The sequence below is a fragment of the Cygnus olor genome, chromosome Z (genome assembly GCF_009769625.2).
Source record: "Cygnus olor isolate bCygOlo1 chromosome Z, bCygOlo1.pri.v2, whole genome shotgun sequence".
NCBI lineage: Eukaryota > Metazoa > Chordata > Aves > Anseriformes > Anatidae > Cygnus > Cygnus olor.
The window spans coordinates 42,136,592-42,163,433 of NC_049198.1; the positions used below are offsets into that span (position 1 = coordinate 42,136,592).

A 26,842-nucleotide genomic window follows, 5' to 3' on the forward strand; every position below is an offset into this window, starting at 1 on the left:
GATTTCCTTGTGTTTTTTGATTCACTGGAAACCCAGCATAGAATAACCTGATTAATCAGCACACTGATCCTGAACAGCAGTTACCCTACTGTCTGTTAATAAAACTGTTCAAGCTAGAACTTTCACTCTGATTAAAACTTACTTCCAAGTTCAACAGCTCTATAGTTGTCCTGAGTTTCCTGCCCCTTATTCCAGAGCTCATGAATTCCTGAGTTCCTGGAGAAGCTCTGCTCAGTTAGGCTAGTCCTCTCCCCAGCCAGCTCAGTTCTGGGTACACTGGGACAGCCTGCTCCTGTGTCTCTACGATTTCATTTTTGAAGAAAGTTCAGCCTTCCTGGAGTGCTCTGCCTTTAAAACTGCCTCCCCAAGGACTCTGTCAGCCAGGTCACTAAACGGGCCAGTGTCTGCCTCTGGAAATCCAAGGCAGTGTTTCTGCCAACTGCCTTCCTTACTTCTCCAAAGATCAAAAAACCCCATCACTTCATGATGGCTGTGCCCAAGACAACCTCCAACCATCATGTCATCCAAGTCCTTCCCTGTTTGCAAACAACAGGTCAAGTGGGTCACCTTCCCTTGTTTGTTCCCTTACCACCTGTGTCCACACACTCCAGGAGTCTCTTAGACCATTTCCTCTTTGCTGCGTTGTATTTTGAGCAGACACCTGAGAATTTGAAGTCCCCCATGAGAACAAGGGTAGCAAACATGAGACTTCCTAGCTGCATATGGAATATTTCATCTGCCTGTTTGTTTTTTTTTGTTTGTTTTGTTTTAGGGGGGGGGGGGGGTGTTTTTCTTTTTCTTTTTTTTCTTCCCTGTTTTTCTTTCCTTCGTTTTCTTTTTTCTTCTTCCCTCTTCCACGTATGATTGCCTTACTGGCCTCTCTCTCACATTCTTCTGTTTGTGTATTGAAATTGCTAGCTCCCATTCATGGTCAACAATTCATCCACTTCTCAAAGATCACAAATGTATCCGATGTATTTACCTCCTGTAGTGCTAGAGGACATTGTACTTATGTCTGGAAATGGATATGTATGGCATACAGGATCTGATGTTTGAATGACAACTTAATCTGTAGCGTCACAGCTGCAGAAACCTGCAGAGCATCAGCTGACATCTACCACCAATTGAGTTGTATGTTTCCTACATTACCTCTTGCTTATGTTTCATCCATAAAGAACAGAATTTTCATTTATGCAGACTTCAAGAGGAATTCATACTTATTTGTAGAGTAGTGTCAGGTATATGATAATACACAGTATTATCCGAAGAAGAAATTCCTTTAGCAATTCTTTCACCTAATAAAGAGTAGTAAATAAGTACACATTTTAAACTGTATTTACTTGTTTGTTTATTGCTCTTTGACAACAAACATGGAGTGAATAATATAGACACTAATATTAAACTTAACATTAGCAAGACTTGTTACTTCCATGAAAGTAGAAATAATCCAACAAAAAGATGACGATTCTTATCTCACAATTGAGATGAACAAGATGGAATAATTAAGTATGGTTTACCTAACCATTTAGAATATAGTATTTTGCAATCTACTCAGAAAAATTGTAAATGTGCCACAAGACAATAGGTCCATTTATCATGTTGTAACAGCCACTTCATGATGTGGACAAATTTATTCTGTGCTTGCAGCAAGGAAAAATGCAGTCCTTTCATATCTACAGCCACACATGCTATACACTACTTGCCCAGAAAACAGCAGAGTAAAAATCCCTTTGCTTAGTACGTCTAATAATCCACAACAACATTTTCAAACATGCTCACTTGTAGTCCACCGCTAATATAAAACTAACCTTACTTTCAAAAGTGCCTCTTTTGATATGTTGGAGAGAGTTATGGATAAAAGTGTTAAATTCACTTAAGTGCAGACATTCTGCTCTCTGCATTCAAGTTTGTGCAGCTATTAAGTGTATGCTTCTCAGTGAGTACTGTACTCTTACGAAAAAGGTTTGCTTTTCATCCTGAACTGATTACCAACAACAGTAAATCAAAGGATACATGTAGCCTTTGCTCTGAAGCAGATAGGGTATCCAAAAGAATTATTTGTCTATCTTCTAAAAAAAAGACATGAGTAATTAGTACAAAGAAAATACTGTATTTGTCCATTTAGCTTACCTAGAAAATGCTGAATTTTATCCTCTTTTTTCTACTGTAACGGTACAGAAACAAACAACACGCTTTGAGATTCCCAAAGTGCAATTTTTTTAAAGCCCCAACAAACAAAACCTTCAAGTGAAATAAGCAGTTCTCTTAATTTCACAACCAGACCATAACAATTATTTTGAATTAAAGATATATTTTTTTTTGAAAAACAAAAAACTTCTGGGTCATGCGATAGGACATTTAAAGTAATTAGATATATATTTTTAAAATACTTTCACATTCCTTTTCAATAACAAGTTTATCTTTAGGCACCAAATTTAATCTCAAGCATGGCTTGTATAAAACGTATTTTGAAAAAAGCATACAGAAGTCAGTCATTATCAATACTAGGTAAGATTCTGGAAACTGTATTTTCTAGTTATATAGTGAAATAAATTATGTAGTTTGTTATTGTTTCTGATCCAATAAAATGAAGCAAAATGTTCTTTCAGGAAACCTAAATTACACAGGTACAGTGCACTTCACAGTGCAATTTATGAAAAATATTTTAAGTTAGTGAAATAAAAACAAGTAAACAATATAAATTACTTCTTCAACATTAAAAGGTCTTTGAATGATATGTCCATAGATACTGCATTAATTAAAATCCATCTCAGATTCACTCAAACTGTGTGAACATCACAAGCACCTAATGACTTGATAGTGACCAGTAGAACTAAAGGGGATTAAGTTGTTCATCCATGGCTGCTACTTAACAAGACCATCAACAAAGGAATCTAACACAGTACCTTCGGTACCAACAGCTATTAAAATTCAATGAAGAGTAACTATGTCTTAGTGATACTAGACTTTTTGTCCATTTCGATGGAGTCTGGAGCAATAAAACTGACACCTGCACCAAGGCTTGAGCGCCTCAAAGATAATTCAGAGGGAGGGATATGACGTAGCTCTCGGCGAGATAGTTTTACAGAGGTTACTCCTTGAAATTGTGTTGTGGTATCTCTTCTGTGGGTGACAGAAGGTAGCTGAGGATGAGATTTTGAAGGCTGAGCTTCATCTCTTCCTATTCTGTCATCACTAGTGCTTGACAAACACTCTTTGTTGCATCCAAATTCTGATACATCTTCTCCAAGCTTGTAAGAATTCTGCCGTGCTCTCAGAATATTTGTTCTGTCTGCTTCTTTTATTTTTCCTGCTTGACTGTTGGTTTCGGGGTTATGGGTTAGCTTGAATTCCTCAGAAGCAGCTTGCGATTCATCTTGACTGGATGCCCTGTCACCAGCACTGTTACCTAAAATGAAATTTTTATCAGGAGATACACAGCTAGAAGTTTTATCAGGAAACATTAGTAAGTTGGTATGGTTTTACAGCATGAGTAACCTGTAGTATGAAAGTGGTAAAAAATAACAGTAATCTCACTTATTTCTGTTAAAAAGTTTGTCATCTACAAAAACATCAGAGGGATTTGCTTTCCTCTGATTCTGTTACTTTCCTCTGGCTCTGTGCTTGTAATACAAGCTTCACCATTCTAACTTGCAATTTAGGCAATCTTAACTGAACCATGACAGTAAAATATGAGATTATTCATATTTTCAAAAGCGGTCTGCAATTTCATTAGCAGAACACACAAAACATATTCTTTGAATGCGTTTACACATTCAAACATATTCAAAACATATTCTTTGAATGAATTTAATGTACACAAGGATTTTTGTTATTTTTAAAGCTCAACAATTTTTTATTACATTGTATTATGCCCCAAAATATATTCAAAGGAAAGATAACTAAAGGTAATAATACAAAAATACAGAGCGCTTTTTACAAACGTTACAAACATATGTATTTGAAAAAGTTAGAAATTCACAGGGACATTCACCCTTCTACACTTTGCTATAGTTTGGCTAGGGTATGTGTTTCCTCACAGCGAAACGTGTCCTGAACTACATGCTTCTTTGTGTATTAGACACAGAATAATCTTCCCCATGCTCATTTACAGTCCAACCTCTGGAATATTCATGTCCACACTTTCACAGCATACTTTAGAGTAATGAACCTCTAGGTTTATTATCCTGCCTGGAGAGCTAAACCTTAGTTCACTCTGGTAGCAACAGATGCATATCTAACCAGCGTCTACATGTTACAAAGACATGGCACTACCTCAAGTGTGATGAAACAGAACCATCAGTTAAGAGGAAGAATGAGTCATGCTGAGCCTTAAGACGAAACACGGGGCCAAGAAAGCTGCACTGTGCATGTGAAGTGGTGGTGGTGGCAGTGTGAGGTGTAAGACAACCAAGATAATGACAATGATTAAACCTTTTTTGCTCCTACACTAGAACTGTTTAAATTGTAAGTTTTGAGTTGTGGTTAGTAGGACATGGAACATTTAAAAACTTTTAATAGTTGTTTGTTGGTCCTTTTTTTTTGGTCAAAGCATAGATCACATTAGGAAACTTATCTTCTTACTACAAATGTCTATGTCTTTTAACCTTAATAAAGAACTATTTTAGTTAACTGGAAGTATGGACCTCCTCATTGACAATCTTCCAATAAGTAACTTCTATGAAATCAAGTGCTGGCAGCAAAATCAAGTTAATTGTTTAAAATACTGGCATCTAAAAGTGTGGCATATTAGACAGTTGTTAATTATAATGCCATTCAGAGTCTTTCAGATAATAAAATACCGTTTTCTTAATCACAACAGTTTGACACTATAACTTCTGAAATTATGCTCGAATCCAGAGAAAACCAAACATGAATTTAGAACAGCGTTATACCACTGCCTCAATTACCAACTGATGTTGTCTCTCCTTTGCAAGTGCGGGGAGATGTAGTACATTCCTGGATAAGAGTTAGTTCAGTAAAAATATGATTTTTATGTCTATCTGATATTGTTGTGGTTTAGCCCGGCTGGCAGCCAAACACCACACAGCCGTTCACTCACCGTTCCCCCCTCCCTCTCTGGGATGGGGGAGAGAAACGGGAAAGTGAAGTCTGTGGGTTGAGATAAAGACAGTTTATTAAGACAGGGAAAAGAATAACAACAATAATAATAATAATAATAGTATTAATAGTAATAATGTGTACGAAATAAGTGATGCACAATGCAATTGCTCACCACCCGTTGACCGATGCCCAGCCTACCCCCGAGCAGCCGGCCCCCCCCCTCCACCCCGGCTAGCCACCCCTATATATTGTTCAGCATGCCGTCAGATGGTATGGAATACCCCTTTGGCCAGTTTGGGTCAGCTGTCCTGGGTCTGTCCCCTCCCAGCTCCTGCTGCATCCCTAGCCTGCTCGCTAGCAGGACAGAGAGAGGCTGAAAAGTCCTTGGCTTGGTGTAAGCACTGCTCTACAACAATTAAAACATCAGCATGTTATCAGCACTCTTCTCATTCTAATCCAAAACATAGCACCCTGCCAGCTACTAGGAGGAAAATTAACTCTGTCCTAACTGAAACCAGGACAGATATACTTTTGTCTGTTTACTACCCCTCAAATGATCTACTGACAAACACAAAAGCATTTTAAGATAACGTACTTACATTTAGTAGGTGCCATTAGTTGATGGGATGACTCTCCAAAAAAGCCCTTCAATTTCTTCTTCAGCTCTCTGCTGGTTTTCTTATAGAAAAATAAGTCTTTTTCCAGTTGCTGGACTTTTACTTCATACTCTTTCAAGGTTTCTGCAATACCTTCACCATCTTGTTCTAGGACAAGTAAAACTAGCATGAGAACCAAATCTTCACTTCACTTCTCTGTGCCAAAAATCAAGATGCTCAGCTAGAGAGAGTATGTCCTGTATTTTGCTGACACTCTGCTTTCAGTGTCTACATTTAAACTAGTATGACAGAGGATCAAAAAGCCCATGTCTCAATTTTAATAGGAGCGTTTAGAGGATAAAGATCAATGCGATTGGTATCTTTCAGCTTTCCAATATCAGCAAATTCAATATAAAAATATGACAATTCTGACAGTTTTTTAAAAATGTTCAGTTTTTTCTTTTATACAAGCATCTTGTGTCTGTTCATCAGCATCCTACACAACAGCAGAATTAGTAACAGCCAAAATGTTATCTTTGTACCTCATATATTCTTTTTTCTTTCATATGAAATACAGTATTTCTCAATAGTGACTAAAGATAGTATCTGCTGTACAATCCCCCTTTGAAAACAAACAAGCACCTTTGAAATGATGCAGTATCAACTGCAGTTTTTTCTCATGTTCTCTGTGTTGTAGCGTCAGCTGCCTGTCACACTGCAACTTGATGTGCTCAAGTGCAGATTCCAATTCACGTATTATGTTTTCCTGGTCTATGACCTTCATTTCCTGTTCTTCAGTCTGCAGTTGTAATTTACGTTCAGACTCTCGCAGGCCAACAATCTAAGAAAGAAATACACTTCTATCAAACCATTTCAACAAATGGTTTTACAGTTCTGCTTAATAGATGAATGCATACAAAAGATACAGATTTGCCTGCTGACATGAGTTCACACTTTAGAATTGAGCTCTGTACATTTTGATCACATGGACTAGTGGATTTTTTAATGCCCTGTGCAGAATTTAAACTGATAGAAGAGTTTTTTCCTGTTTCTGGAAAATTTCCGATTTGCATACCACAGACGACTTGTTCACAAAATCACCCAAGGTTCACCCAAGGGCAAAAGAGAGACACCAAGTCCTAATGCATTTCATTTTTATGTTTCCAGATGTCAGTATGATTCTTCAGTATATGGCGGTAAGCACTTATTTGCAGAAAGATTTTATACTGGATTTGGAAAAAAGAAATACTATCCTGAGATTAATAAAGACTGCAGGTGGGAAGAATTTCAATATGACACCACTATTTAAATATGTTGCTACTTGAGAAGTTAGCAGCATAAAGCAGTGGAAAGGAGCAAGGAAATTTCCAGATTTGCAACACCTTTTAAACTAAAGACACCAAAACAAGATACAAACAATTAACACAAAAGTATCCTTTTTTATGTTGATGTACAGATCCAAAATATCCAAATTAACAACAGACGTGAGTAACCTAAGCAGGCTTTCAATGAAAGTGGATTAAATTGACTTTACTTCTTGACACTATTTCATTTCATTATCTAGAACAGTAACAGGTAATAGGATAAAATATTAATCATTAGCCAAAGCAAACCTTGTTAAAGTATTTGAAGAGGATAGCTCTGAGCTCATCAGCAGACAAGGAAACTAGTTTTCCTATTACATTATCCTCACTCTGTGAAAGGATCTGTGAAGAGGATCTAAGCAAGTACTGGCGACTCTGAATACTTTCATTCTTGTAATCAATAGCAGCCTCCAGGGCTTCAATTCCTTCTTCCAGCTGGAAAAGGACATGTTCTTCCTACACAGAAACACAGGAGTGAGATTGTAAAAAAAGTACAAAACAAATCTTTGTGTACATAAAACATTAACTTTATTCTCAAAGGTGAATCTAAATTTAAGAGCAATACTACTACTATACTACTACTACTACTAGTAGTATAGAGAATGGAATGGGAAAAATAAGAGGAAGAGTACAAATATAGAACCTGTTTGGAGCAAGCAGGAAATGTCTTGATATCCCTTCCACAGTTCAGAATTCAAACAAATGGTTCATCACCACGAAAGCAGAAGTTCTATTCTTCCTTCATTTTCCCCTCCCCACAGTTTGACTTCTACTATTACTTTTTCAGTTGAACTAGTTTTCTAACTAGCAATTAATGAACGAATCAGATCTGTAAGGAGTTTGGCGACCATTATCTGTGCAGGGAAGTGACAGAAATTAATGCCCTGAAGTATTGCAGAAGATTCTGTGGCATGAAGCAAATAGGATTCTTTCTGGCATGCTATCAGCTCAGTGATAGGCCCATACTGCTGCTTCTCAAGACCTAAAACAAATCTGTGTATTTTATATGAATTTATTCTATCTTCAACTTAATTATACTGATCAATTCAAGTGTGTAACATCCACAATATGGCTTATTTTCATTGTAACTATATGGAGGCCTTCAGGTGAGGTTTGGTCTTTCACAAAACCCTATGAAAAAAAATCAAGGGACATCACTATTAGAGTACTTTACCTTGTCCTATGTCCTGACATGAAAATATCTGCCTAAGATAAATTGATGTACATCCTGTTTCATTATTTCTAATTATATAATTGTTAGGCCAGTGACATTTGTCCAGACTCTAGCTAAAGTAAGTCCCTCTGAATGTAAATGTTGTTCACTGGTATGTAAGTAGCGCTATTATAGCAGTATTTTAATGTCGGCTGTTAAAAACACCCAACCTCAGTTCCTTGATTCTAGACTATCTAATACTGGGAGACATTTTAGGTCATGATTGGAAGGCTTTATTATACAACATTGCCTAAAACTTTTATGTATCTCAGAGATGGTTACTTACTTCAGCTGACAACACTTTACCCTCTTTCAGTTTCTCATCCACACTATTTCTTCTTCTGAGTAGCTGATCCCTTTCCTTCTGAAGAACCTGAATTTTTTCCAGAATGTCTGTCTTATCTTCAGTAGTGCTATCCTGAAGCTGCATTCCTTTATCACACAATTCCTGGTCCAGCATACTTAAGCGAGTAGACAATTTCATACTATCTTTGTTTAAAGCCTTTAAAAAAAAAAAAAAGAGTAATAAAAGGAAGAATGAAAGAAAGAAAGAGACTGTAGGTATAAAACTCCTTCCCCAAGAAACATATACATGAAACTGTCGCATCCTAAAGTGGAAGACCTGTCTACTTCTTGTAAAGGGATGCCGTTTAGGCTGAGTAGACAGCTACCATAAAATTTACTATTTACTCAAAAGATGAAAGAAAACAAAAAAAATCAATGTGCAGTTTTCTACATATATCACATGAGTTAGTCATTACAGTGACAATGACATTTCAATTTCTATTTCTCAGTAGCCAAAGTAAATAATACAGAATGTTTCTCTGCCATGTTCTCTAGTTTGCAAGCATTGAGCAATTTTTTAGATATCGTTATTTAATGCGCTGCAATAACAGAACTTTGGAAGTCAGATTTTGTTTTGTTGTTAGAATTTGGGGGATAACATGTAAATAAAGGTTATTACATTGTATTATTCATGTTTTAAATGTTGATTTGATCAAGCCACACAATAATGTAATGGCAGTGCTAGAGACACAAGTTTCATGGCTTAAACCTCTTCTGTTATCTGGCTGCCCTCCCCCCATAGTCTCTTCAGTCAGCACTACAATTGTGTTGAGTTTCTTTCTTTTTCTTTTTTTTTTCTTAAATCACCTGGCTAGATCTCAGTTTCTTGATTTCTAGGTGGTTTTTCTCTTGCAATAATGCTTCTTTTTTAGCTACAATGGCTTCTCTTTTCTTTAAATCTTCTTCTAGTTCCGCTAACTGTTGGTGCTGTTGAAGAATTCTTTCCATTTCTTCATCCAGCCATTTCTTTTGCTCTTCTAATTTCTACAATTTAAACAGAGATCCAGAGAGCATTAACAAGGACTATTTGGGTCAGAATTTTATGATTATGTTTTTCCTCTTTTAGAGTAACTGATAAAATGTGGGAAATCAACATTTCTATTCTTAACATTAATTATTCAACAGAATCTTGGTTCAGGATAATACAGAAATGGGATTGACTTAAGGACAGGCTCAGCAATGTTATATTACTATATCTTATGTAAACAATTTTATCAGATGCCTTTAAGGAAATGTTCCTAAAAACAGTTATATAAATAGATGTCATATATAGAATGACAACAACTAAGTTTGGAAGGTATCACAAGAATTCAGCTAGCCTATCCTCATTGCATTATTCTTGCCCAAGACCAAGATTTGTGGAAAAACATATAGTGATGAGAAACTGTGATGCTGAAAGAAAGAAAAAATGGGAGTTCTGATCCTGCTAGCAGAGTCTATTATAAGTCTCCTCTGAAGCAACAGTTTATCAGTGGGCATATCGCTGGTATGGCTAAAAAGTTGCTTTTATTTCACTTTTTAAATTTATTTTCACCTCTAAAGACTTTGGTTAACTCATGAAACTCTCATGTTCCAATGTTCAATTCTGAAATCATGCAGGTAGCACTGTTGCACAGGAAACCTGCTATTCTAACACTGTTATGAACAACCAAAACCATAGCCCTCTGTCATATTTATCAGATGGGAAAAGAAATAAACAAACAAACCTTGCAACATTTATAACAGAGCTCACCAGAATCACTTTCAAACCTACCAGACAACCAAACCTGTTGAATTTCCAGCTATTTGAATCACTACCTTTGACAAGTCATAGCAAAAACAAAGACATTACAGCCCTCTCCTTTCCTTCATTCAAAAACAGTACAAGAGTTCCTTGACTCTTGTCCTGGTTTCAGTTAGGACAGAGTTAATTTTCCTCCTAGTAGCTGGCAGGGTGCTATGTTTTGGATTAGAATGAGAAGAGCGCTGATAACATGCTGATGTTTTAATTGTTGTAGAGCAGTGCTTACACCAAGCCAAGGACTTTTCAGCCTCTCTCTGTCCTGCTAGCGAGCAGGCTAGGGATGCAGCAGGAGCTGGGAGGGGACAGACCCAGGACAGCTGACCCAAACTGGCCAAAGGGGTATTCCATACCATCTGACGGCATGCTGAACAATATATAGGGGTGGCTAGCCGGGGTGGAGGGGGGGCCGGCTGCTCGGGGATAGGCTGGGCATCGGTCAACGGGTGGTGAGCAATTGCATTGTGCATCACTTATTTCGTACACATTATTACTATTAATACTATTATTATTATTATTATTGTTGTTATTCTTTTCCCTGTCTTAATAAACTGTCTTTATCTCAACTCACAGACTTCACTTTCCCATTTCTCTCCCCCATCCCGGAGAGGGAGGGGGGAGGGTGAGCAAACGGCTGTGTGGTGTTTGACTGCCAGCCGGGCTAAACCACAACAACTCTAGTCTCAGTTTTTGCTACAGCAAAAAAATAAAAAATAAAAAAAAAAGGATGAAATACTCTTCTTCCAAACACTTTACAAAGATGACAAGGGGTGAATAAAGACATCTTTTTCTTTTCAGTGTCCACACAGATTTGGAATAGATTAGCTACCTCTGATTTCTGTAAAGTTCCCACCGAATTATTTTTCTTCTTTTTAAATGCAGCAATCTCTCTGTCTTTAAGTTTAAGAATCTTCTGTTGTTGTTCCATCTTAAGCTGAAGTTCCTATAAACAAAAACAAACAAAACTTTCTTTCTGCCTCCATCAGTCTGTTTTTCAAACACATTTAATGCCAGAATCTACACAATTATAAAATCCGAAATATTGACCTAATTTACATGCAAAATTGCAACTCAGGGCTAGACATCACATAATAACATTTAGAAAAATAGCTGGAGAGAAAGGAAGACTGAAGATTTCTGTGAAAATATTTATACACAATTTCTTCAGTGTCAAGAAAGTAATTACTTAAAATGACAAAATCTGGTAGTATAGTGCATTGCCTTTGGGAAAACAAAGGTAAAACCGGTTGATCTCATTCTTTGTCATAAGGAAACAGAAAGAATCCTACTTTAATTTGTAGCTGGTCGCGCTGAATCTCTGCTTCTAGTTGCTTCTTTTTTTCACTCTCCTCACGCAGTCTTTTCTCTAGCAGGGTCTGCTGATGCTTCATCTGAGCCACGTTCTGCTCAAGTTCTATTGCTCGTTTTTCACTTTGGTTAGATAGAGAAGCCAGATTCTTAGTGTCTTGCTTCTTCTTCTGTAAAGCCTGAACGTTCATGGAAAATTTCAGCGTAACAGCAGGAAAACTTAAAACTAAAACATGACTCAGGTTAATTCTCTATTTCAGTGAGTTCGGACAGTGAGTAAGACCTACTAAATTTTGCCACAACAATCACACATTATTTCTAAGGTCTCTGAGCTTTTGTAAAATCATCAAAGACAGAACTATCTAACCACATATTTGGTAAGTAGCACTGGGTATAATTGTATGAAGGTTCTCATTGGCTACTTCAATCCAACCAGCTTCAATTGTGTGAAGCTGGTGGGATTTTCACAAGCAGAGTGTTCAGATTTCAAAGGTGACACTGAGACAGGAATTTGCAAATCCTAATGGTCATATCAGAAATACCTGCACTTTCAGCTTAGCTGCATCCATCTTCTTCCGGAACTCTTTTTGTAACTTGGCTTTCTCTGGAATGTCTCTCAGCTCCTTATTCTCCAGCTCCTGAAGCTGCTTTTGTGTTTCAGCCAGTTCCATTTTGGCCTGCTCAGACTCTTGTTCCAGTTTAGTTATCTTCAAAGAATATTGCCTGCTTACAGACTGTGCATCCTTACCTTAAAGACACCATATACAAATAGTTTTAAAACAGCAAGATAATAATTTGAAATGTATTACTTAAACCTGTAATTGAATCGTTACTTACTTCATCCTGATTAAACCAAAAATTTCTGAGACGTTTTCCAAACCTAAACAAACAGCTCCCTTATAACACTGAAATATAGATAAAGGAAGGAGTCTTAAATCTGAACTCTTCATAAATCATCTGATGTCACCAAAGAAAGCAACACCTGAGTGCCACATCAAGTGAAAATTTTCTGCCTACTGCAGTCTTTGACAAAATAGCTCGCCTGTATTACTTTTTTTTTTTTCCCCAGAAGAATATGCTGCGTATTTCTCAGCTTTCGGTAATCAGCAAAAAACTTTGGATTGTGTTTCTACTGATTTGCCCTGTTTGGGCAATCTGATTTGCTCTGTTTGGGATTCCCAAAGTACTATTACTGGGAGCACAGAATCTTTCTCAGTGCCAAAAGACTGCCTCAAGAGAATATGTACACAGTAGAAGAGTGTGATTGAAACAGATAAGGAGAGATCTTTAGGGTCATCATAATGATAAGTTTCTGGCAAGCATATATATATCAGGACAGGTGTGTAATGATATAGGCTAACATGGACACTGACCTTTTCCCTCATCCACTTCTGACTCCTGCTTCTCTACTGCTATGATGGGAATGCAAGCATTCCCAGCACAGTGTTGTATCTTCTCTCCTATCCCAGACACTGTGTGACAAACACATGTCCATGAAGAGATCAGCTGCACTAAGCATACATGAAAAATTACACTATAGGTGGATAAACACAGTAAGCTACAAAACACAAAAAATATTTAACGCACAAATCCGCATATCACAGCAGAGTAGGACGCAATAAAAATTTGCAGCCTTCAATGCAGTCATAGCAAGTAATTCATAGAAGTTATGAATCTTTAAGTTACCAGAAGTATTCCCGCATAAGAAAATTACATAAAAACTAAGACATGCAGGACTTCAGAAGTTTTGTGTCTTTTCTCTTGCTTATTTCTGAATGTCTTCATTTCAATTTTACAGCCACTTACCTGTTCTTACTAATTCCTTAATAAGTTCTTCTTTCATTTTGATGTTAAGTGCAAGTTCTCTCATTTTTTGCTTGGCCTCAGTGAGTCTCAATTCTGAATTCTTTAGCTTCTGCATGTTAAAAACACGACTTTTCTGGAGGCAGTCAATTTCTTCACCTTGAAAGAAAACAAAGGAATGTGGAGACAAAAAAAAAAAAAAAAAAGGAATACACTCTTTATCCAAAAGACAGTGATCTGAAATATAGTATGTGTAGAATTCTTAAAAATGAAGCGAAAGAGTCAAAAGGAGAGAGTAGTGCAAAGAGTCTTTCCCTGACGTCTGTCTAAATAGGGAAACGATAGCATGCATTAGCATTTCAAGAGAAACAGCTAACCTGAGAGAGACAAAAAATATTATTTAAGCATTTTCAGTGCATCTCTGATGAAATAATAGCATGTTTCCTTTTCTTGAACTAGTACTGGAGATTTGTATGTGAAGTGCTTTCTTGCTAGTAAGTAGTACTTAAACATTAAGGTCACTAATGTCAGTTCCAGAAAAGGGAAAAGGAAAATAATTTAAAAATAAATTTATGTTGAGCTATAATGAAAAAAGTATTTGTAGCAAAGAAAGACATTTTGATGGGAAAAATAATTACATGTGATAAGGACATTATTGCATATTCTGATATTATATCTAACACAATTTACTCTCATGACTTCCATTTTACCTGTGGCTGTATCAGTCTGTAGCACAGATTTGTTACATAAATTGGACTTGTCTACTTGACATTTCATGTCACTTAGCTCAAAGGGAAAGCACAGAGAAGCCCGTTTTCGTGTCCATGTTTGGTTTATTGAATGCCTAAGGAAGAATGGAAAACACGATGCACTCCAAACACAAAGGGATTTTTTTTTCTTTCAGCTTTATATAAAGTACATGATCTTAAAAAGAAGAGTGCCAAACTGAGAAAGCTTACATAAGCATTTGCACCATCTTCTTCCCCTGCTCGATCTTCTTGTTGGATTCTGTCCCCGAAACAAGGATCATGCAATCTTTATCACATCAAAAAATGTGTTTCTTAAACTAATTTCATAATATGCCCAGTTGGTCCTGCAAATTTATTTTAAGTAGTATCACAAATGGCCTCACATTACGGTAGGATTAAGCAGTAAAATTATATTTGCTATATATTTATCTGTAACAAAAATTAAAGAAAAAATTACTTAAATGAGAAAAAAATTACTTAAATTACTTTTTACTGTCTGTATTTTCTTTCTCTTCATCACTCTGATCAGAGAAGTGGCAGTGAAGGACTTCATCTTGATCTTCTAAGTAGCTCAGTATCATCTGGCTACGAGCACGGAATCCTGCCATCATCCGAGCCAGGGAAAAAGCAGGGGGACTGGTATACACCTGCCAAAAAGCACCCAAAAAGCACTTGTAATAGTTTAGTAATTCTTTACTGATATTCCAATAGTATTTCAGTTTAAAAGTCTTTCACTACCTGACCTTGTATGCAAAATTGCAGGTATTTTAAATAATATTTCTGAGTACCTGTGTACCAGAAGTTTATGCAAGAGAAGGTTCTGCTTAGAACACTTGTCCCAAGTGCAAAAGAAGGTACTGTTACCAACTTGTTACCCAAAATGTTCAGTGTATCAATACAGAATAATCATTCATTTTGGTAATGCTTCCTATCTGAACTGTTAAACATTCCACGAAAAGATCACAAAAGACTACAGCTTTATCACTGTGATAAATTCTGTGTTTTAAGTGAATTTGGATGGGGCTTTGAGCAATCTGATCTAGTGAAAGATATCTCTGTCCATGGCAGGGGAGTTGGACTAGATGATTTTTAAAGGTCCCTTCAAACTCCAGCCATTCTGTGATTCAAAATGAAAGCCCATACATTTTGGACAACTGTGGCATGGCATGTGTTACAAGACATTAGAAAGTACTTTTTCAGAGTCTTCAATGGGGAAGCTAAACAGCAGCTGACAAAGTCACCATAATTTGTCACGTCAAATCTAATTATTGAACAATAACTGTTAAAAAAAAATGTAATGTTTAGGCAGACCTTACCTTTCGCGTCTCTGTCCCTGAAGATGGATGAAAGGAGTGTAGCAGACTCTTTGTGAGTGGGACACTATATGGCCTTCTTGCAGATGCAGTAACAGCAGGCCCATCTCCACAAGCACTTGAGAAGTCCAAAGTTTTCACAACCACAGACTTCTCTAATTTTTCTTTTAGCTGATCAATAAGGATTTGCTGGTCCACCATTTTTTCATTCTCATAGAAAAAAAAAAAAAAAGCAAAGCTGTTGCTGATCATCAGGTCTGCATCATACCTTTCTAAATTCATTATAAAGGTCAGGCTTCTTGTAAATCACTCACTAACTCTAAATTCTTCTGCAGTGCACAGGCAAATTCTGCAACAAACTGAAAATTCTCTGGCATGCCAAGTAGAATCTTACCTCTCCCCAAACTCCAATATTTTTTTTTGAGACATTTTTGTCTCTAAAGGACCTGTCCTAGATAAGTTATATCAGCTAGATTTAGGCATCTAGTGAGAAGTAGAGAAGGAGATGACATATTTATCAGCCCCTGCTTGCCTTATTTGTGTGTTCATGGAGAAATAAAATGGTAATTCAAGAAAAATGTTCAAATGAAGAACATGGTCTGAGTTTAAATAATGAAATGTACACAGGCTTCCTCTTCCTCTTTGAGCGGTCCAACTTGAAAGATTATTTTTATTAATAAACATAAACATGTACACGATCCCAGGATCCCTTGTATCAACCATTACTTTGTTTTCTACCCAGCCTGAAATTTGTTGGTAATGCTAGTTTGAAGAACTTACTTGCCTTTCCTACAGCAATCTCTGTGCATTGTTCGAAATTACATATCTTCACTGAACTGATTCATCCATAAGGCCAAGACCATATGATTTTCAATTGTCTCTGTTCCTTTCAGAATTCATCTAAAATCTTGCCTACCAACAACAGGAAATTTGAAGAACTGCTAGAGGTAGTTAACTAAAGTATGCGTTCTCCTACTTTGAATCATTTATTTTGTATTTATTCTTTTTTTCTTGTCTTCTTAGACTGCAAGTCCTTTCCCCATACATAGACAATGTCCCGCAAATTGACATTTTGTTGGAATACAATACATAATATTCCTGTGTCACAGGAAAAAGAATATATATATGAATACCATACATTTTATGATTTTGGAAGCAGTAATGGGCAACTCCACCTTGCAACTTTTTTTTTTAATCCCTATATGCCCTTAAGTCCCTTATGCCCTTGTACATACAACCCCATAGTGCATAACCTGTTAAATCACTACATGTGTACATTTACATGCCACTTTTACAGTTCTTATTCTATCATATATCACTGAAATAACACATTCCTTTGCATACAACTTTAAACCATTTGACACAAGTATTTGATACAAGCATTTGATTTAATTATTATACTGATTTTTCTGTTTTTTAAGTAAAAGTGGCAGCTGTGATCTTTTGCCTACAGTACGACTGTTTCTGTTCATAACATCTGCCTCGTATCCTCCATAGGATACGATTATAAGCATAATCATATATAAGCATCTATGTGTATTATAAGCATAGATTGTTTCAGTCTAATAAGTTGACAATATGCAGTATGGGTTAAAAAAGGAAAACACACAAAAAAGCCTATCCAGAGATGACAGAACAGAAAAAAAGTTAACAGAGGGAAGGAAAAGATGGTGACTAGTATACTTACCTTTCATTCACTGACTCTCCCCAAGCCATCAGCAAAGAAGAGGAAAAAGGAGAAAAAGGAGAAAAAGTAGAATAAGGAGAAGAGTACTAGCTAGCCATGTTTATGCTGTTCCCTTTAAAAAAGCCAGATCTATCAACTATCCTACATATGGTCTCCTGGATCCTGAAATGCTATATTCACTTACTACCCATTACAATTTCATTAGCACATACAAGATCTAGAGAGGGAAGGAGGCAAACAGTGTTTCCACTATGTCACTCAGTTTCTTGTAACAGTAAACTCTCAGAAAACTAGGATGAAATTCTGTCTTACAAAGTCAAAAGGCAACAATACTTAACTCTCACACTGAATAAAGACATAACAAAACATGTTTCTATACAGCCTTTCAATTACAGCATTCTGTAGGAACTTTATGGTCTTTTTGAGATTCTAAATAATCTTTAAAAGCCTTTCAAGTCCTAAATCATGAATCGTCCTGAAACAACTTAGCAACAATACAGATCTGGAGGAAGGCAGGAAGCAAAGAGAGGGTGAATGAATCACTTAATATCATACAGGAAGGCTGTGGCACAGTTAGGCTGATATACAAACTTCAGGAATCACAGTATTGTGATTCATCCACTAGATGATCTCAGCTCATTAAGGCATACAGCTCTAATTCAAACAAGGTGCTTGTAAGACTGGTAGGTATTTACGTCCAAAAAAATTTTGAAGGATCTGTCTTGAAATAATGAGTGCATTCCTATAGTGGAAGGATTGTTTGATATGGATATACGTAATATGCGCCGGAGGAAAAATACCTGTAATCTATGTGTTTCTTGAGCCTTCTTTAAAGATTCCAGTTGCTCTTCATTTTCCTGTATTAATGTCTTTATCTGATTCTGCAATATCTTCAATTCATGATCCTTCTGGCTGAATACTTCTTCATCCATAGCTAGAGCCTGCTAGATAATAAAAGGAAAATTCAGCCAGTGGAAAAGCAGACATTGTTATTCTTGAAGTTGGAAAATTAAAAATATATATATTCATTTGTTGTTAAAAGATGTGATTGGAACTGCAAAGTTGTGATGTATATATGGCAAATTCTCCCATCACGGAATCACAGAACGGTTGAGGCTGGAAAGGACCTCTGGAGGTCACCTGCTATAAGCCCCGGCTCAAGCAAGGCCACCTTGAGCAGGTTGCCCAGGACCACGTCCAGGTGGCTTTTGCAGATCTCTGAGGATGACTCCACAACCTCTTTGGGCAACTTGTTCCAGTGCACAGCCACCTACACAGTACCGAAGTACTTCCATATGTTTGGATAGAAGCTCTTGTGTTCCAGTATATGCCCACTGCCTTTTGTCCCGGCTGCACGTTCATTGCACGTTCATTGTACCTTCCCTTCAGGTATTGATAAGATCTTATTGATCTTATCAATTGACATTTGATGTCAACTATTGATCTTATCAATTGACATTGATAAGATCCCCCACTGAGCCTCCTCTTCTCCAGACTGAACAGTCCCATCCCTCTCAGCCTTTCCTCAAATGAGAGGTGCTCCAGTCCATTAAGCATCTTTGAGGCCCTCTGCTGGACTTTTTCCAGTATGTCCCTGAATCTATTGCATGGGGGAGCCCAGAACTGAACAGAATAAAGTAGAATGGAGTAGAACAGTTGGAAAGGATCTACAAAGATCATCAAGTCCAACTGGCTGACCACTTCAGGACTAACCTAAAGTTACAGCATGTTACTGAGGGCAGTGCCCAAATGCCTCCTGAACACTAACAGGCACGGGGCACCAAACAGCTTGCTAGGAAGCCGGTTCCAGTGTCTGACCATCCTCACGGTACAGAAATTTTTCCTGATGTCCAGTGTGGACTTCCCTCCCACAGCTTTGTGCCATGCCCATGCATTCTTCCCTCAGTTACCAGCAGCAGAGACCAGCACTTTCCCTGCTCAGGAAGCTGCTGAGAGCCATGAGGTCGCCTCTTGGCCGCCCATTCTTCAGACTCGACAACCCAAGTGTCCTCAGACTCTCCTCACAGGACCTGCCTTCCGGCCCTCTTACCGGCTTTGTTGCCTTCCTCTGCACACTTTCAATTATCTTAACATTCTTTTTACATTGTGGAGCCCCTGAGCACACAATACTCAAGGTGAGGCCACATCAATGCTAAATACGGCGGGAGAATCACCTCTTTTGACTGGCTGGCTATGCTGTGTTTAACGCACCACAAAATACAGTTTGCAATTGCAACTGGACACACTACTCCAGGTGTGGCCTCACTGAGTGGAAGAATCACATCTCTTGACCTGTTAGTGATACTTTGCCTAGTGCAGCCAACAAAACCACCAGCCTTCTTAGTAGCAAGGGCACATGGCTGACTCATGTTCAACTTGGTGTCCACCAGGACTCCCAGGTCCTTTTCTGCAGGGCTGCTTTCCAGCAAGGTGGCCCCCGGCATGCACTGGTGCCTGGAGTTGTTCCTCTTCAGGTGCAGCACTCTGTACTTTCCCTTGCTGAACTTCATGAGGTTCTTGTCAGCCCACCTTTCTAAGCTGTCAAGGTCCCTGTGGTTATGGCAGCATGGCCCTCTGGGGAATCAGCCGCTCCCCTCAGAAGTGGTTATGTGTGGTTTCTACCAGTTATTCCTTTACTTCTGTTTCTCATCTATTGATTTTGTTCTGACAAGTTTCTTTCTCCCAAAGGAAATAATGTACCCGTAACCAACACTACTTTACAAAGTGGGTATTTAAATCCAATTACTTTCTTCAGTGTCCTGTGAGATGTGGCTACAAAATCTCAGCATCAATCATAATATTAATACACTTCTCAAACAAAAAACTAAGGATGGCCTTCCTCATTTTTCATCTCAAATAAGAGCCTAAAGAAATTATAATAATGTTTTTTTCAGGTGTTTTTCTGGGTAAGTGATCCAATAGTGATTGAAGGTTACTTCCAAATGTAGTTGGCCTTCCAGAAAACTTTTAGGAGCCAAATGAAAAGTATAGACACACTATGTCTTACCATTCTAAAGACAGATACTTCTGTACAACTAGCTTACCTATATCTTTCAAGAAAAGACAAATCTTAAGAGCTGCTCAAGAGCCTTTATTGTCCTATTTATTTTAGTATCTTCCTAACCATCTCCTCCTAGCTGTGGATGTAATGCTTACCTGGGTATCTTTCAGTTTAAACCCAGCTCTTACACTGTTTTGAACCTGGGAAGCAGAGGTTTACAATAAGCCAGAGAAAAAAAATGAAGAATAAATAAAATAGCTGTAATTTAGAATGATTAGAACCAAGAAAAGCCAGACTTTGTGTATGCAATTGCCAGGTAACAATCTACAGGCTTACCAGAATTCAGTGTGAAAACTGAAAATGGGTTGATTTTATAAAATTCTAACTTGTTGGAACTCTATCTCCTCCTCCTACAAGACAGACACAGATTAGCTTTTCTGATCTGTTCACAGGTACCTAAACAATCAACTTATAATGAAATACCTGGCATTTCTTTAGTTCTCTCTTCAGCTGAAGAATTGTGATGTGATGGGGCTCTTGCATGGTCCCGGTTCCAGTGTCAATTTGCTGCACGGTGAGAGCTTCCTTCATTACTTCCCGTACCATGTTGATCCAACTTTGCAACCTGTCCCGATGACTTCTTTTTAAGCTAACATCATCATTCAAATCAACCAGGAATGGGAAGGCTTCATCTAAACAGTTTCTGTAGCTGAAGCACTGAACTTGGAGCCGGGTGAGCTGTTCTTCTAGCAAACTGATTCGGGTTCTTTCTTGATTTACGTCGTGTGAACACTGATTACTGACTTGTTGGTTCTGCAAAGCTTCTCGGAGCAATCTGATTTCAAGTTCCATTTCATCAATCCGGTCTTGATCAGGGTTGTAGTTTACAACTGGTTTATTTCTAATGTTTTTGGCTCTGTTTGCATATTTGAGCGAATTTAAAGATTCATCAAAGTCTGATGAAGATGGACTTATACATGTTATCATGACAGTCTTGGCATTTCCTCCTAGGGAGTCTTTCAGAATGCGAGTGATTTTAGCATCCCTGTATGGAATATGTACGCTTTTCCTTTTTGGGTCTCCAAGAGCACTGATGACATTTCCCAAGGCCAACAAACCACTATTGATCTGAATTGATTCTTTGAATCGTTCACCGGTATTTCCGGTCTTTGTCACCCTCTCTGATCCTGCCAAATCCACAAAATGGAACTTTGAAGCAATCATCTGGACTGATTTCCAAGACGAATCCTGTGGAACATCACTGTTTTTTTGAGACTCTGCAGACTGTTTCTGACAAATACTGATAGTAAAAATGGCATGCGATCGACTAGAGTGTTCATTCATTTGTGTTGTGCCTGTGTGACGAGCTGCATTACCACTTTCCAACAGGCTCATCACTTCATCTGCACATTCTACTTGGAATTCCTTAGCACCGACAATCACTTCAAACACCAAAACAAAGAAAATCAGAATAATTAAATTAATTCTAAACTTTTCAGTAAAAGTTTACAGCAATTATGAATAGACAATCTATAAACACAAATCACAGAAGCATACAAGCCTGCATTATTATAAGGTCGTAGCACACAGCTAAATAAAATAAAACAGTATGTGGAAAGCATGAAGTACAGCAGATCTGAAACCTGCAGAAACGTAATACATGGGCATATTTTGTCACAGTATTTGAAACAATATCTTAAACAGAATACACAGCGTTAAGTGTTTACACATCATCTTATGCAATTTGCAATCTAGTGCTATCTAGAAAAAAGTATGAGCAAACCTAGCTCAAAGCTTACTTTGTCAGTTAAAAAAAAAAAGACAGAAATTTTAAAAGTTTGTAGTAAAAGTGACTCCCAGCCTATGTTAAGAACACAGTTCTTAGTGGAATGGAAGCATATATTTACAGTATAAGTAGCTTAACAAATATAACTTTGAAGTGAGAAGCAAAGGCTTAATCTTAAAACATTCATTCAATTGAATAATCATGCACAATTGTGTTTCTATGCAGAATTTGCAGAAACAGTAACAGTACTACCTTATCAGCTGATGCTGCTCCTGGAGGAACATCGATATTGTTCATAGGAATCTAAAATCAAGACTGCTTCAGATCAGCTAAACTGAATTTGTATTTTGAAAATGTGACTTCTTCTAGTATTAGTCATCGATAAGCTCTCTTTTCAAGAGATGGAAAGAATAATTAGGGCACACAACAGAAACCAAATGCACCAAGTAGAGCTGAAATCCTACCTGTATTTCCCTTTTCATCTTCTCGGATATGTAAATCTTTCACAGAGGTCTCCAACTCCAATAAATCTCGAAGTTCTTCCTTGTAAACCTCTATATAAGATACTTTCACACGGAAATCAATGTTATGGTTTTCAGAAATATGCTGAAATAATTCCTGAATAGCCCGTGGGATTATGCCCTTTTCATCCTCTGAAACTGATGCTAAAATATAAACACAGATGTCACAGACACTTGCAGTCATTCTGCCACACAAATTACAAAGACTGAAACTAAAGAGAAGTCTGTGAGGTTTACCACTCAATATCCTAAGGAATAGGAAGAGCTCAGTTTTCCCAAGTTTTCATGTAAATATTTGCTTTTCTGTTGATCAGAAATGCATGGAAATGATACAGAACTTTACTATTTTCTGCGGGTATGAGAGTAAGAGAAAATTAAATCAGTAAAAAATCATGCTAGAAGAAAAAAATATTTTAAATTTGCTAATGAATTAATGATAAAACTTCAAATCCTTTCTGCAGAAAGAACGAATACATAATTTTCAGGGTTTCAAATTCAGACTTTCAAAAATATCAAAGTGGGTGAATTGGTTAGGGGAAGAGTGGAGATGATTATACAGACTAGTCTAAGGAGTATAAGAAAAGGACCAAGAAAAATCCAGGTAGTCTTCTAATTCCTGCTACTCCCCTTCTTCTCTCTTATTAGACAGAACAGACAAACAAATTGTTACATTTCTCAATATGGAAGGGAAGATAGCCAGAGCTGGTGATACAGGATTCCGGGGAAAGTCAGAAAGCAAAAACGTATACATGCAGAAGCTGCAGAATTTTTCTGCAAACTAGTACAGAAAAAAAGTAGTTTCCAGTCTCAGGTGTTTGAGAAACACTGACTTGGAAATACCAAATAAGTTGAATAGTAGAGTTTCAGACACCTGCCTTTAAAAAAGCAAAATTTGAAGTTCAACATAAAGTTCAACAAGGCCAATATGCAAGGTTCTGCACCTGTGTTGGGACAGTTCCAAGCACAAGTACAGCTTGGATAGAAAATGGATTGAGAGCAGTCCTGAGGAGAAGGACCTGGGGGTGTTGGTTGACGGGAAGCTCAACATGAGCCAGCAATGTGTGCTTGCAGCCCAGAAAGCCAACCACATCCTGGGCTGCATCAAAAGCAGCGTGGCCAGCAGGTTGAGGGAGGTGATTGTCCCCCTCTGCTGTGCTCTCATGAGACCCCACCTAGAGCACCGTGTTCAGTTCTGGGGCCCCCAGCACAAGAAGGACGTGGAAGTACTAGAACGAGTCCAGAGGAGGGCCACAAGGATGCTGAGAGAGCTGGAGCACCTCTCCTGTGAAGACAGGCTGAGGGAGCTGGGATTGTTCAGCCTGGAGAAGAGAAGGCTCTGGGGAGACCTTACAGCGGCCTTCCAGTACCAAAGAGGGCCTACAGGAAAGCTGGGGAGGGACTCTGGAGGGACTCTTTGTCAGGCGGTGTAGTGATAGGACAAGGAGTAATGGCTTTCCAACTAAAAGAGGGTTGATTTGGATTAGATACTCAGAAGAAATTCTTCACTCAGAGGGTGGCGAGGCACTGGCACAGGCTGCCCAGAGAACCTGTGGATGCCCCATCCCTGGAGGTGTTCAAGGCCAGGTTGGATGGGGCCCTGGGCAACTTGGTCTAGTGGGTGACGCCTTTGTCCATGGCAGGGAGTTGCAACTGGGTGATCTTTAAGGTCCCTTCCAACCCAAACCATTCTATGACTCTATTCCACGAAATTTATATGTGAAATCTCTTTGCCAGTCTCTGAAAAAAGTCCAAGAGTGAGTTTGCTTAATACAATTACCTAAAGCAGATACTTTCTAAGTAGGATAAATGTAGCGAGAATTTCTAAAGCACTGTGTTTCAGAAAGTAGTTCTAGTTTAAGTTGCCTGTTAGAATGGAGAATGGGAAAGAGCACTTTACTAATTGTTTTTTTCTCTCATACTTTCATTATAGCCTAATGCACACAGAATTTGTGTTTAGAACATTTCAACTAACACATAAACTTTGGAATTATTTTTTTTTGCTATACGTTTTTTCATTATCCCTTAAAAGTTCTCAAGCATCATCTGCTATATATTAAATACTTAACTTGCAGAACGATATTATTCACACACACAAAAAAACTTTTTACAACGTACCAATGTGACCACCTCCAATGGTGTAAGTCTTCCCAGAACCTGTCTGTCCGTATGCAAATACTGTAGCATTATATCCCTCAGTCAAAGACACTAGAAGAGGTTTAATGCAAACTGTATAAACTTCTTCTTGGGTTGAGTTTTTGCCAAATACAAAATCAAAAGTGAAGACACGGTCTTTCCCAATGATAATTTGTTGTGTATTTGGGACTAATCTCACGCACACTTGGTGGTTATGAAGTACTTCCTTGGAAAGCAGAGGTCTGACCCTTACTGCAACTTTAACTGGGATCTCCTCCATGCCGGCCTCCATCTCTGTGCTCCCCACTCAGTATTCATGAAGTCATTACAAGATCTCTTACAATTCCTGTGTTCACTTCATTTGCAATTTTCTGCACCTAAGAAAAAATGTTTTCCGAGTTAAATAATAAAGAATTAACTCCCTGCTGAAGTAGAACGTTGAAGAGTTTCCCAAAGAATACATAAGCGCCATTACACTCTGGAAAGTAACTATGATAAAAAAGCAGATATATTAATAACTGTTAAACCAGTGCATAAATTAATTTTGCTTCTATTAGCTTCTAAGCTAGCAGACTTAACCTTTAGTTTGAAAGTTGCCAGACTTTCTACTTGGACATTATACTGCCATATGAAGCAACAATATTGTAAGACCTTGTTAATAAGCTGTTGATAAAGCATATACTTACAATGAATCTTATTTTCTCATTGCTACATTACTGCTGCATAGGCAACAGAAATTATTCAAACAAAACCTTTTTCTCCTGAAGTTACACCTATACACACACATGTGCTTTAAAGCCACCTTCTGCTTACAAGGGCCAAGTATTTATAATTTCAGAAGCACAGAGAAAGCTGTCGTGTTGCTTACATGGCAGGTATGATTTTAAATATTTGTGATGACTACACACAAAGCATTCCTCTGACTTTAATCCATCTTTTTATGCATTTTTTACATTAAAAATTAATGTAATTAATTTTTATTAGTTACATATTTCAGCAACCATGGCTCCTCATAATGCCCCCCACAAATGCATTCTGAAGGACAATACAGAAGCATCAAATAGTATTTCTTTAAAAATGTCAGAAACACTCAAAAACCTGTACGGGTATCAAATACTGCTGGATCCCAAACACATCTTTTGTTTTTGCTGATTCTCATTCAAGGAGGTTTTGCAGTGCAAAGGAAAGTTTGCTGAACTTCCTTCTTGCTGAACTCCCACACAGCCTTTATGCTCTGTTACCCAACTGGCAGAACTCATGAGCTAAGCACATCAAATTCAGCCTTCATGAAAACACAGCCAGATTTAAACAGTCATAGTCTTCTGTGGTTGCAAAGAGAAGAGTTTTTGCATTTCATTTACACTCATTTGCTTTGAGGGCTTGTCCATTCAGAGCTGAGAAACTTTGGAAGCTGACAAAAAGCCCCGTTTTGCAGAGCCGAGCAGACGGAAGCCAGGGAAGATAAGCAAGAGCCTGAAATCCTGCTCATTTCATAAAGGGCACGGCAATCGGGAGCAACCAATTAACCTTACTAGCTACAGATCCCAACCGCATTTTGGTGGGCTTCTGTCTTTATTTACCCAGGTGCCTTCTTTGTATGCAGCAGCAAGGCCTGCTTTAAAAGGCTGGCAACGCCCGCCTCCCAAAATTATACCTAAACAAAGAAATAAATGACAAAACAAGTCGCGGGGAGGGGCGGAGGAGGGGAGAGATCCTACTTACTATTTCCTAAAAAACAAACGCAAAGCAAAATGCCGGCTAAGCGGCAGGAGGCGGGGTGGGGAGGCTCCCCCCAGCCCCGTCCCCGTCGCTCCCCGCTCCAAACCTGGTCCGGGCCTCGGGGCAGCCGCCCGTGGGGCCGGCGGGCCGCGCGTGGGCCGCTCGCACGGCTGTTGACAGCGCCTCGCTAGGCAACGGCCGCCGGCAACGGCCGCAACGGTCGGCGGCAAACGGCCGGCGGCGCCGCCCCGCCGCGCACAGCGGCCCCCCGCGGCAGGAGGGCGCGGGCGGAGCGGGCGGAGCGTCGGCCGCAGGGTGTGAGGGGTGTGAGGCGGGGCTCCGGGGAGCAGCCCCCGGCCCCGAGGGACGCGCACACCCCGCCCTCAAGTCCCGGGAAGGATGAAGGGGGACGCCTGCTTGTGGTCTGCGCGCTTTAATTAAAGCAGGGGTGCTAAATGCG

At 38.5% G+C, this 26,842-nt stretch overlaps 1 protein-coding gene across 10 annotated transcripts; it reads right to left on the bottom strand.

Annotated features, from left to right (window-relative positions):
• Window positions 1-1,331: 1,331 nt before the first annotated feature.
• KIF27 (kinesin family member 27) lies at window positions 1,332-26,636 on the bottom strand. Of its 10 annotated transcripts, none has more exons than XM_040542342.1 (20): window positions 26,489-26,600; window positions 26,196-26,317; window positions 24,646-25,040; window positions 22,474-22,674; window positions 20,707-21,665; window positions 18,023-18,166; window positions 15,539-15,745; window positions 14,709-14,869; window positions 14,184-14,317; window positions 13,477-13,632; window positions 13,044-13,142; window positions 12,213-12,418; window positions 11,652-11,849; window positions 11,192-11,305; window positions 9,390-9,566; window positions 8,524-8,739; window positions 7,274-7,480; window positions 6,303-6,501; window positions 5,664-5,828; window positions 1,332-3,409 (listed from the first exon to the last, which is right to left on the bottom strand). In XM_040542342.1, the coding sequence occupies exons 3-20, from the start codon at window positions 24,953-24,955 to the stop codon at window positions 2,946-2,948; spliced, it is 4,317 nt and encodes a 1,438-aa protein (XP_040398276.1). In that variant the 5' UTR covers window positions 24,956-25,040; window positions 26,196-26,317; window positions 26,489-26,600; the 3' UTR covers window positions 1,332-2,945. The 10 variants fall into 10 exon arrangements, with proteins under 10 accessions (XP_040398276.1, XP_040398277.1, XP_040398275.1 ...); XM_040542343.1 differs by having other exon boundaries at window positions 26,244-26,317; window positions 26,386-26,595; XM_040542341.1 differs by having other exon boundaries at window positions 26,386-26,595.
• Window positions 26,637-26,842: the final 206 nt, after the last annotated feature.